Source organism: Cynocephalus volans, chromosome 3 (assembly GCF_027409185.1).
Source record: "Cynocephalus volans isolate mCynVol1 chromosome 3, mCynVol1.pri, whole genome shotgun sequence".
NCBI lineage: Eukaryota > Metazoa > Chordata > Mammalia > Dermoptera > Cynocephalidae > Cynocephalus > Cynocephalus volans.
In genome coordinates this window covers 183,136,831-183,149,959 of record NC_084462.1, presented here as the reverse complement: position 1 = coordinate 183,149,959, position 13,129 = coordinate 183,136,831, and the positions used below count along the sequence as shown (strand labels likewise).

At 40.2% G+C, this 13,129-nt stretch overlaps 1 protein-coding gene across 1 annotated transcript in view; it reads right to left on the bottom strand.

Annotated features, from left to right (window-relative positions):
• TDRD9 (tudor domain containing 9) overlaps positions 1-13,129 on the bottom strand; it is a 97,948-nt gene that overhangs the window by 56,229 nt on the left and 28,590 nt on the right. Inside the window, exons 6-8 of the mRNA XM_063091606.1 lie at positions 10,011-10,091; positions 7,301-7,465; positions 933-1,036 (exon numbers count right to left, since the gene is read on the bottom strand). Of these exons, the coding sequence (XP_062947676.1) occupies positions 933-1,036; positions 7,301-7,465; positions 10,011-10,091 (350 nt within the window). The remainder of the gene's footprint in view (positions 1-932; positions 1,037-7,300; positions 7,466-10,010; positions 10,092-13,129) is intronic.

Here is a 13,129-nt window from a genome sequence, read left to right as displayed (position 1 = left end):
GCCTCATTTTAAGATATTGTTCAGGAGGAAGGTAAGACCATTAGTAACATTAGAGTTTGTTATGCTTAAATTTCACAACTAACAATTAAAAGGTGTGTGTGTGTGTGTGTGTGTGTGTGTGTGTGTGTAAGGCCTATAAGAGAAATGCTATGTGTGTGTGTGTGTGTGTGTGTGTGTGTGTGTGTGTGTGTGTAAGGCCTATAAGAGAAATGCTATCCCAGCAATCTAGTTCTAGTTGCTATGAAGAGGTGTAATCTATGTGTGTGTGTGTGTAAGGCCTATAAGAGAAATGCTATCCCAGCAATCTAGTTCTAGTTGCTATGAAGAGGTGTAATCTATATACTCAACGCTTGTTGCTCCAAAATATAAATGGTATTTACAAGCTGCAGTAAAATTAGAATGGTAAAAGTTCGATAATACGGCTCAGCATAATATTTTGTAAATTATAGACTACAGTCACCATGATAATCTAAAATAGATTCCAGGTTTCAAAGAACCAGCTAAATGAATGAACGTCTGGATTACAACAGGAGACTCCTTAGAGGCAGGAACATGTCTCTAGAGTAAACAAAAACAAGGCAAAGAAAGGCCTTCAACCACCCCACTAACACAGTGCTACTTAAAGTTCACCTCTGGATTGTGAGTGATACGACTTCTGCACGTCTGGAAAACCATTCTCTCTTCAGACTATGAAACGATCAGTTCTACAACTGCACTGGCATGACTTTAACTACTTTAAAGTGGAAATTTCCAGTAAAATAATTTACAAAATACTAACCTGATTTTTAAATACATACAATATCTACTAAAAAGTATCTACAGTTATATCTTAATACTGTAAAAACACTAAAAAGCTTCAAAATGAGTAGCAGTAACAATTTTTTAAAATTACATATGTATTAAAGTATATTATCAATTAGTGTGTCTCTTACCCACTCTCTTCCATATCCAAGTCATCAAACATCTGAATTAGGGAGACAGCAATTTCATATACACCCTTAGGTATCACCGGTTCCCCCAGGAGATGAGGGGGAAGCTAAAAACAGTGAAAGAAAAAAGTCAGAATGCCAAAACAGGATTACAGAGGAAATACTGGCAGTGGACATGTGACTCTCTCCTTCAGTATATCACGGTAACAAATGCCCCACATAATGTCATATGTAGCCTATATTTGAGCACTTGCTCTGTGTCAAGCTGTATGCAGGACACCCCATATATAATGATACCATATTCACTGCTCCCTGTGACCAGTCACTGGAGCAAGGATAATCAGAGAGCCAAACATACAGAGATGAAATGTTTGGCAGGAAATCTATTTTGAAGACGTAGATTAAGTTACACCAAACATCTATAAAACCCAGTAGGAGCTTCTAATCCCAAAGCCCATGCTCTTTCCTTCTCTTAGACCCCACCTCAAAGAGCCTAAGATTTCAACATAATCGTGTGCAAATCAAAAGCACCAGGAAAAGATAATACCACATCTTTGTCTGCCAATTTACAGTAATAATATAACCACACGATTAGGTAACAGTCTACAACGGTGTGAAGGTTAATCTAGGTGTCAACTTGGTTAGATGAAGGAATGCTGAGAAAGCTGGTAAAGCCATCTTTTCAGGGGTGTCCGTGAGGGTGTTTCCAGCAGAGATTAGTATGAGAGTCTGAGTGGACTGAGTGGGAAAGACCCACCCTCAGTGTGGGTGGGAACCATCCGATCTGCTGGGAGTCCGGAGAGAACAAAAGCAGAGGAAAGAGGTGAAGCTCTCTCTCAATCTGCTGGAGCTGGGACACACTCTTCTCTCCTGTCCGTGGACATCAGAGCTCGAGACTCGTCAGCCCTTGGGTTCCAGAACTTACACCAAGGACACCATCAGCTTCCCTGGTTCTGAGGCCTTTGGACTTGGACTGAGCCATGCTACCGGCATCCAGTTTATAGACGGCCTATCATGGGACTTTTCTTCATAGTCATGTGAGCTAATTCCCCTAATAAATCCCTCTCATATAATTATAATGTATCCTATTGACTCTCTCTCTGGAGAACCCTGACTAATACAAAAGGTTTAGGGGGATACTAGACTGCTTTTAACTATGCATTAAAACAAAGTCAAACCAAGCCTAGGTAATTTTAAATTGTCCCTCAGGTACCTCTAGAGAACAGTGGGGTATCACCAGTATCACAAACAGCAAGCTCCCCAAGTCAGGTTAGAATGACTGGTCTGTGTGCACAGTTTTCCTGGAGCTGAGGCCACAACTGCATAAGTATCACTCTACCATATCCAGCACAAAAGCTGTATCTTGATTTCCACAAAATCTATTTTATTGTCATTTTCAGTTTTTTCCACCAAGAGGAAAAAGGCTTTTTTAATTAACAATTTTACTTATTACCTACTATATGCAAGACATTGTAATTGATTTTGTGAAGGACACATCAAAAGAAGTCTCCAGGTGATCAGAAGTTAGTCATAAATGCAAACTATTGATTTCCAATTTTCATTTAGAGTCAACTAAGTCAACTAGTATTCAAATAACTCATTTCTCTTTATTATTATAATTCTAGTGATAAGTATGACAAGTTGACTCTTGTTTATTAATAATTTTAAAGTAGCATGTATAATAAATCCATTCCTGATATTCAACCTTTACCTTAATTTTCTACTTTATCTAAACCATAACTAATATTTACCATAACACAACTGTACCAAAAAGAAATAGAAAAATGGTGTACTTTTCACAAACTCCAACAGCGGCAACCAAACTCATCTACAAGTCTTTTCCTACAAACAAATAAGCCATGGAGAAAGCATGTCATTGATTCACAAGTAATTTCACTGAGTTCTAAAATCCAAGCCCAGTGGATATTTTTTAAACACACTGATAAGATACTAAATATAGCCATGTGTCCTCTAAGCCAAGCTTGAGACAGATGACAAAGAAAACATTGGTTATGGGCCCACCGAAGTGCTTGTTGAATTCGTGCCCTTCTGTGTGTCAAGACTGAGAAGAAACACAATAAACAAGGCTTCTGCCTTCCCGGGCTTCACAGCATGTTTAAAGAAACAGGCAAACAAGTCAAGGTGCACTGTGTCAGATGGGATGCCCTGACAAAAAACAGCACAGGGGGACAGGGACAGGAATGTGGGGGGAGCACTGTTACTCATACAGGTGGAGTCAGGGGATGACTCTGCCATTGCTCCCACTGACACAGTCGCGGCCATTGTGACTTTGTCAACAGAATAAGGCAGAAGTGACAGTGTTTCTGTCCCAAGCTGCAGCCTTAGAAACCCGCATGTCTGCCATCACCACAAGAAGGTCAAACCCAGGCTAGCAAGCTCGTCCCAGGAAGAGAGGGAGAGACACATGCAGCCAGTGAGAGAATGAGCACTGCAGATGGGGGGCAAGGGGGTGGTGATGCTAAGACAACTGGGCACCTATATGGGGGACAAAGTAAAATATGACCCCATCTCGCCCCATCCTCCATAGTCCACTTTAAGTGGACTAAAGACCTAAAAACGAAAAGCAAAACCATAAACAGGATTATATAAAAGCTGAGCTCTAGGGTGGATGGGTGTGATCCACAAATGACACACGGTGAGTCCTGAGGGTGGGAGGGGAGGCAGGCTCTGTTTCCAGACCCGGGCCGTGGATCACTCATGCTCATGTCACAGTTTCATTACAGTGCACATTTACATTTTATGTACCTTTTCCAAGGGTGTTTTTTTCAATTAAAAAAAAAAAGGTGAAATAAAGGATGAAAAGGATTCTTGAAAGGACACTGAAAGGGAACAGCAAGAATTGGGAACAGAAAAACCAGGAGCGCACCATAGGACCCAAGAGAAGGGCGAGTTTCAAGAAAACCACAGTGGCTAACAATGTCAACTATTACAGAGAGGCCAGCTCTGAGGGCTGAGCTCTCCTGATTTAATAAGGAAGCCATCAATGACCAGGCAAGTGCAGTCTCAGGTGAGTGAGGGCAGCAGAAGTCACAAGGCAGTGAGAGACGAGGACACAGGAGGTAGAGAAGTGGAGATCACAAGTCCAGACAAAGCTTGGCAAAGGCTGAAGAGAACCATGGGACCTAAGGAGGGTGGTTTTTAAGGTGAAACTGACTCAGTTATGTTTAAATATGGGCAAGAAAGGGAGAACAGAGAAGGAGTTACTACAGGTCAGGAGCAGGGGGAAATAGTGGATCAGACAAGGTCAATGAGGAGGCAGCATGGGTGAGCTGCACAGCAGGGGCAGAGGGCCAGTGTCCACATGTGGCCCTGGTATGCTAAAGAGTGCGGCTAGCTGACAACGACAGCACAGCAACAGTAATAATAAAACTGAAGTGCTAACAAAGGTCCTCTGACTGCAAAAGCTGTATAACAGAATCTACACAAAATACCACTTTTATATGCTTAAAATTAATATACAGTTAAGTGTTGTATGTTAATTCATTAAAATATTTACTGAGTGCCTGTCAGGTACCAAAGACAGGATGCATGGTAAATAATGCTAAAACCAGGTGTTCTCCCACCTGCTGAACAGAAGCCACCTACTATGAGGTGGGGGGCCCCGGACGCCTGGCACCTGGATCGTCCTGACCACCAGGCTCAGAGAGTAAATGCCCAGGCCCAACCCAGCTCCTCAGCACATCCACAAGGATCAGCTAAATGTCTGTGAGCTCTGACATACAATACAAAACACACATCAACAGGAATTAACTAGACTTTGGCCAGCTGAAGAGAAGAACGGTAAACCATCAGCACTTTCACATTCCAAAATGGACCAAAAAATGAAAAATATTAAATAAGTGTTCCCTCCTCCCCATCTTGAATATGGGCTGCACTTAGCAACTTGTCTCCAAAGAGTACAGTTGGAAAAAATGGAGAAAGTAACTTTGCAGCAGAGAAACCTAGCAAACACAACTTCAGGCAGGTGATCAAGGTCAACATCACCAGGGATAAATCACGGTGGCAGTAGGCACCCTTGACATGTGACGAAAACAGCACCTTACCCCTGTGGTCTTCCTCCCCAAAACCCGTAACATCAGTCTAACCATGAGAAAATGTCAAATTCCAATACAGGAGCATACTATAAAATACCTGACCAGTGCTCCTCTGACAGTCAAAGTCATCGTAAATAAGAAAAGTCTGAGAAACTGTCACAGCCAAGAGAAGCCTAAGGAGATGTGACAACTAAATGTAATGTGGTGTCCTGAACGGGATCATAGAACAGAGGACATTATCGAAAAACCAGTAAAACCAAATAAAATGAAGACTAGTGAATAGTAATATGCCAATGTTTATTTCTTAGTTCTGACAGATTTTTTTCAAAAGTGCTGCAAAGGAAATGTTAACTGCAGAATCTAGGAAATGAGTATATGGGTGTTCACCATAAAATTCAACTTTTCTGTTCTTTTGAAGTACTGTCATTTAGGGCCGGCCCGTGGCTCACTTGGGAGAGTGCGGTGCTGATAGCACCAGGGCCATGGGTTCGGATCCTATATAGGGATGGCTGGTTAGCTCACTTGGGAGAGCGTGGTGCTGACAACACCAAGTCAAGGGTTAAGATCCCCTTACTGGTCATCTTTAAAAAAAAAAAAAAGAAAGAAAGAAAGAAAGAAATACTGTCATTTAAAAGTTTGGGGAAAAAAGAAGTGCTACATCTAATGGCCATCACTGGTCTACCTCTGACAGAATTAGATTTGACAAAATATGTCTTCCTATGTAGGTGAAACCTAGTTAGCCATCTCAGTGAAGTAGAGACTACTGCTTAACATTACAAATGTTTTTAATAAAAGTCAACCTCCTACATAGAGCAACTTGGCAGCATCCATCAAAATTACAAATGCATACATCCTTTGACCCAGCAATTCCACTTTCAGGAATTTATATTCTAGGAATACAAATAGCCTACAGAGGGGTTCTCAACAGGGGGTCATTTTACTCCCCAAGGGACATTTTGCAATGTCTAGAAAAACTTTTGGTTGTCATAAGTGGATCTAGTGGGTCAAGGCTAGGAATGCTGCTAAATATCCTATAATGCATAGGACAGCCCCACCACACAGAATTATCTGGCCCAAAATGGCAATAGTGCTGAGGCTGAGAAACCGTGGCCTATAAGATATATTATAGTTGTCCCTTGGTCTCCATGAGGGACTGTTCCAGGATCTCTTGTGGGTACCCAAATCCATGGATGCTCAAGTCCCTGAAGTAAAATGGTGTGGTATTTTCACATAACCTAGGCACAACCTCCTGTATACTTCAAATCATCTCTAGATTACTTATAATACCTAATACAATGTAAATGCTATGTAAAGAACTGTTATACTATATTGTTTAGGGAATAATGGCAAGAAAAAAGTCTGTACATGTCCAGTACAGACAATACTTTTTCCAAATATTTTCAATCTGTAGTTGGTTGAATCCGCAGATGCAGAACCCAGAAATATGAGGCAACCGTACTTTCACATGTGCCAAATGATATGTGTGCAAATTACTGTTGCACTGTTTGTAATAAGAAAAGACTGGACACATGGGAGATTAAAGAATGGTATGTCCACATGAAGGAACGTTACACAGCTCTAAAAAGGGAATGAGGAAAACTGTACACTGATATGGAAAAGACATGACAAGTGAAAAAAGCAAGAGGAAACATAGAATACTACCACTCTGCAAAAAGTAAAAACAATACATTCATATTTCCAGGTATAAAAAGCTGTCGAAGGATTCATGAGAAAATAACAACATGGTTTCCTCTTGTTGGTTGGGATGCTGGGCAGATAACAGGAAAGGATCAGGAAGGAGATAAGTTATACCTACTTTTACTTTTTGATTTTTGAACCCTCTAGATGTATTAACTACATTAAAACAATTTTAAATCACTCTTTCATAAGAATATTTGTACATTACCCCAGCTCTTCACTGTTACAATACATTCCTCCCTCAGAGGTAGATCGAAACAACTGATATTAGAAAACTGAAGTTTACTCAAAATAAAATTGTATCTGAAATGAAGTTACCTCCCACCCCAAATGAATCTACAATTTTATACCTGACCAAAATCTGACATTTTGTTTTTCAAAACCAGTCCCAATCATTCCCGGAGGGATATGCAGTGCACTTAATTATGCTCACAGTTTATAATAACGAACCCAGGAACACCCTGCCTCTTACTCTTCACTCTTCTCCCACCCCATTCCCTACCATCTCTCTGCTCTGGTTTCAAGTTCCAAAAGGGCCTTGCAATAGCAGGTGATAAATGCAGGTTTGATCAAATACAAAAGTACATCCACTATGAAAGAAACAATGTTCCAACATACCCTGCTATGATGAATGTGCCCCAGATCATCAAGATAATACTCTTCAATTGAATGGGGCATTCCTGCTACTTCAAAAATATGCGCAGGATTCATTTTGTTCTGAACAGGAACAGCAAAGTAGTCTGCAAACTCTTTACAGTTGATGGTAGCCGACATCAGGACTACCTACAGAGTAAAAGAAACCATTAAAATAAAACTATGAGAATAATAACCAAATGAAATACTTTTAAAATTCCAGGCTCGTTTTCTGCTTTATTCAGGTATTTAATAACTTTTGAGATTTTAAAGAGACTACTTTGAGTTAGTCTCTAGCGTAATGCAAATCACTGCAGTTTAAAGAATGCTCAGAGAAACAAAATTTTACTATTTCATTCCAATTATTTTATCAAATGAGAAATTACATATCTCCAATAAAGCTAAATTATAACCGTTTATCTAAAAGGAAACTGCATCAGGAAACTAAGTTAAAAAAACAGTAAGTTACTAAACAATGTGTTCCAGATAAATGAGAGAGTAAACCAGCAATGAGGATCCAGATAAGCTTGGCTCTAGGCCAAGAAGCTGGAGAAGTCCCAGGACGACAGTTGTGCAGCAGCCAGGAGGAACCCATTCCAGACTAGAACAAGATAACAAAAGCTCAAGGACTGACTGCAGGTTTCCATCTTGTCAAAAAGCAAATATGAGATGATGTCCTTAAGAAACCCAGACATGAATGCCAGGAGCAGCACCCAGAGCACCCCATGCCCCAGCGAGGGTGGCAGCATCACAGAGGATCACCCATCACCCTGGCTGCTGCATCCGGCAATTAGAGCTCTGGAAGCATAAATCTTAGCAGAGTAGTGAAAACTTTATATAGGCATTGTCAATGCAATTACTGAGTAAACAAAATATCTGTATTTCCCCCTTTGTCATTAGATACAAATGGTAAAAACAGTATTGACCAGAACTCTCTTTGAGAGGAAATGTCCGAGGTCAGAAGCAATGCTCTGAGAAGCCACCTGGGGTGTAAGAATGGCCCCAAGGGACACCCCAGTCATAGCAGGATATCTTTAAATTTATCTTCTAAGGAACAGGGAAGCCAGTGAACTTCAGGGCTTTTGTTTTGTTGACCACAGCAAGCAAACAAGAAGCCAAATCTGGACTGCTCGAGGCAACAGAGACTAGGCATGGCCTCCAGCCTCCCCTCACCTGCCCTCCCCCAGACTCTCCTCCAAAGAGTCTGCAGCCTGCCACCCACTTGTCTGGGGTGCGCCTGGGCTGAGTCTGACAAGCTAGAGGAGGACTAAAGAGTGGGGACAAAGAGAAAGCCAGCTCAGGGGAACCAGAGGTCCTCTAAAGGTTTGGGTGGGGAGAGAAAGGGAGAGCTTAAAGCCCATCCATCCACTCTTGCATCTTAAGTCCTCTGACAGCAGCACTCTTTTAAAAAGGTAATAAATAGGATTTTTTGAGAGTTTTAAAAAATTTTTCTACAAAACCATCTAGAACTCAACTTCTAATTTCTTAGCCCAACTGCATGTACCATATAAGATTACATATTTGGGAAATATGCTGCTTCATATATTTTTTAATAAATCATGAACATATTGAAACTGACAAACTGTATCTTACTATTTACAAGATAAGTACCAAATTCCTTACCACTGTTTTCAGCAGTGTGGTAGTTTTTTTTTAATCCACTAACACTCAACTCTTTTTACAACTGAAAACTAAAAACACATAATCAAATCATCACCTTGACTTGAGTAAAAAAGGAAAGTCTTAAAATGACAATTGAGAAAGGCCCCAATTTGTTGAAGAATCTTCAATGTGATCTTTAAGTTAAGATTCCAAAAAAAGAATGCAATAGCCAAATTCTCTCATTCATTTTACAGTCACTTCAAGCAGTAAGATAACCTACTGCAAGCCTTGGGCTCCATTCATTCAGCACCCGCAAGTGAGAATACGAACAATCTAAGGGGGAAGTTTCCTCCCTTGGCAGGGTTGGGGAAAGGAGGAAAAGAAATGTTCCTCAACAAATAAATAAACTTAACACAAGAAGACAAAATACTTTATGGTTTAGAAAGCAACCGTTTTCCAATAACAGTAAATCCTTTAGCAGTCCCATTGTATAAGGATATGCACATACCAATCACTGCTACCTCTGCCCACCATCACGGTCAGTCGACCCAAGCTTAGACTTGTTTAGTTGCATAATTACCCTAAAGCCTTCACTCTTTTGGCCTAGTTCCCACCTTCCTCCTTTTTGTTCAAATGAGATAAAAACAATATTTGCCATTCCCACTGACTTTCAGTTTACTCCTATCTTATGGGTTTCTAAAGTAGTAGTACATATTCTCTACTATTTATATATTTTATAATAGTTTTAGTTCTCAAACTTCAATGTGCTTTGGTGCTATTTAATTACAGATTCATTCACATACTTTTATTATTCAACCAAAACCAGGGCTCTAATACCCAGCATTTCATTATAGTCAACTAGTATTAGATCATTTTCTGCAGCCTGGAGAAAATGTTAGAATTTAATGCAACATAATAACCAAAAATATTCCAAACTCTGATCATAGGCCTGCTTCCTAGCAAGATCTAGAGTACTACAAATGATGATGAATTTTAAGAGTCACTCATTTTAATTGTTTCTGTTAAAAGAGAAAAACAAAACTAAATAAATCTTTACCCTGAATATTTCTGCTACTCATAAAATCAAATTTACCTTCACAAAACGTGAATTTGTTCTTAAAAGTTTGCGGACTACCAGTAGCAGGAAATCCATTTCTTCAGTTCGCTCATGAACCTGCAAAACAAAAAAGTGGCACCCCACATGACATCAAGCAACACACATCACTGCTGCGTGGATAGAGGGAAGGGGGCTTAAACAGAACCCTTGGGAGACTGAGAACTAAATCAGTTCTCTCTGCTTAATGCAGTCTTCAGAGGACTGCTATCACTCCTCGCTAAGAGGAAGCAAAGAGCATTAGCCTACAAACCAGAGAGTATCCATGTGGGTCACTGTCCCCCTCAGTGTTTCTCCTTAGGGCCCTACTGGCATTTGGGTAATGTTCAGTGTCTTTCGCCCAGCCCAAAGCGCCCCCAGGTCACTGTGACAAACAAACATTCCCACCCATTCCTAAGCACAGACAATCCACTGGACCAGCCTCCTCATACCCCTACCACACCCCTCTGCCACGCTCTCTTAGCAAGATGTGCCAGTCTGACACCACATGTCCTGGCAGACGTGTTCCATAATGTACAGAACTGGAGTTCACAAGGGTGGGGCAAGAGTTGGCTCAGGAAAAGCAGGGTCAGTCAAAAACAGGTAAACCAGAACAAAGTTAGGATCCGAGGTCAACAGGCTTCAAGAGCACTCAAGGAAAGCAGGTGCTTCACAGCCCTCCTCAGACGGAGACCTCACAGATGAGCCACCACGGATCCACAGTTCCTCCACCCCCACCCAGAACCAGCAAGACACAAAGGACTAGCTCGCGTGTGGCTATTTTTTTAAACGAACCAGTTACTCTATAATTTAGGATACCTCAGAGCACACTAAGGGGACAATAAGATTCTGTTCTGGGAAATTCTCTGCCAAAGAGGAGAGATAAATACTAAGTTTGAAAGAGGGAGTTCTCCTCTCCTGATGGAGAAAGGCCTGATGATTTATTCTATAACTAATTCCATTCCAAGGCCTACTATCTTCCTCATTTCCCACTGAAGTAGATGTGTGGAAAGTAGTACAAAGAAAAGAAATGAAAAAATCAGTAACTGAAAGGTATTTAACATCCATAAAAAATGGCTGGAAGTCCTTATAGAACACCATTATAAATCTAATTCTTATCTCATTCTATCACCAAACTCCAGAACACTTCCTCCACACAAGCATCGTCTCCTACTTGAGAAAGAAAAATTATCAGGGAAGAACCCCCAAAGTGACCTCCCCCAGGTCTTAGATCCCCTGCCTGCACTTATGAACTCTCAGTTTATGCACATCTTCTCCCGGGCTTCTCCAGCTGCCCTTCCGCCCCCAAGGATAGAGCCACTTACCCTGTATCTCCAGGATCCCGCAGACCTCCCCCTGCCCCTGGCCTTTCTCCATCGCACATAAATATAAAGACATCAGTAGATATCTGTCTCCCCAGGAGTGGCTGAGAGCCGAAACTAGGTCTCACTCATCCTTTATAACCTCAGCACCTAATAAGGCATCTTTTTCATAGCAGATGCTCAAAAACTGTTTATTGAATGGATGATTTGCCTGAAGCTATTTATTCTTTCAACATAATTATTCCATTTTAAACAGGCTGGCCATCTTCAACTTTTGCTCTTATATTTCTTTTAAAATTCAAATCATCCCAGAGAACAATACTATTTGTAAGCCTACAACTTCAGGTCCATCCAATCCCTTCATTCATTGAGCAAATGATTATTAGAGTACCTACTAGGTGCTAGCAATACAGTGGCATAGCAGGATGCTGCTGAAATAGAGACAGTCCTCTACTGGCCACCACTCCCCCTGTCCTGCAGAGAGGAGTTACTGCTGCTCAGCTATTATGGCATAGCTTCAGGAAAGAACATCGTCAACAGCACTGTATGTGTGGGTTTATAACACCAAAAGACATCATCCCTAATGCCATAATTCCAAATATTGAAATCCCCAAAGATCAAAATCCCTAAAACCTAAAACCTCTAATGTCTAAAATCCCAAAAGATTAAAATTCCAAATGCTTTTTTCCCTTTCTTTTTTCTTAGGCTTTTTTCCTGCAATTTTAAATTGTCAGCATTTTTTTTTATAATTTTCTATGCTATGTATTTCATCTTCACATCACTTCCAATACTGGAGATTGTGTGAAGAATTTTAGAGAACCCTAACTTGTTTTACACATTTTTTGCGAATTTGACTACATGAAAGTGCATTATCACAATTTAGACTTCATGGATAAGCGCCACACGTGCACATAAGAACGTTGAAACTTCCTCAATAAATAAATAAGTGTCCTTTTCATACACCTGTATTTGTGAAAGAAAATTTTTCAAGACACTACCAGCTCTTTGAGCTACTGCATACATGGCGGTGACCAATCATGGTTTTTGATCAACTGCTTCGAAAGACCCGGGTTGTCCACCACAGTATTTCAGATGACTGCAGTTATAAGCACACAATTACCAACCACAGTGACATTTCTCATTTTGACCTCTCTCTTTATGAATATGGTTTGTCTGCTCCTAACTGTTATGCCTGTGCAACAGTTGTTAGTACACCTGAGTATTTATGCTTGCAAAAATATGTATGTTATTGGCTATTTGATTGCGTAAAGTCGCCGATGAAGTGTTGTCATGTTTTTATATGTTCCTCAGATAAACACCTTTTAAAAATGTAAATAATTTTTTAAAGAATTTTTAAATTATTTTTTTTCCAGAATTATATTTTCAGGACTTTGATCTTCTGGGGCTGTGATTTTCGGAATTTTACACTACAGGGATTCTGATCATTCGGGATTATGGCATTCAGATCATATCTCTCAAGACTATGATCAGCACTGCACAATATAAGTTTTTTTAGAAAGGTAAATAGATCAAAATCTTGTATTTATTTTATTAATTTTTAAAAGATATTAATGTTCTTGATTTACTAGATGGAAAATATCTGTGGCATGGCTGAAAATATCTACATACCATTAAAGTTCTTTTACCTGTCTGATTGTAACTAACACTCTAAACCAGGGGCTCCTTTAAAAGGCCTGATAATAAATATTTCCAGCTTTGTGGGATATATGGTCTCTGTAGCAACTACTCAACTCTGCTGTAGCACAACAGAAACCATAAACAATAAACAAATGAGTG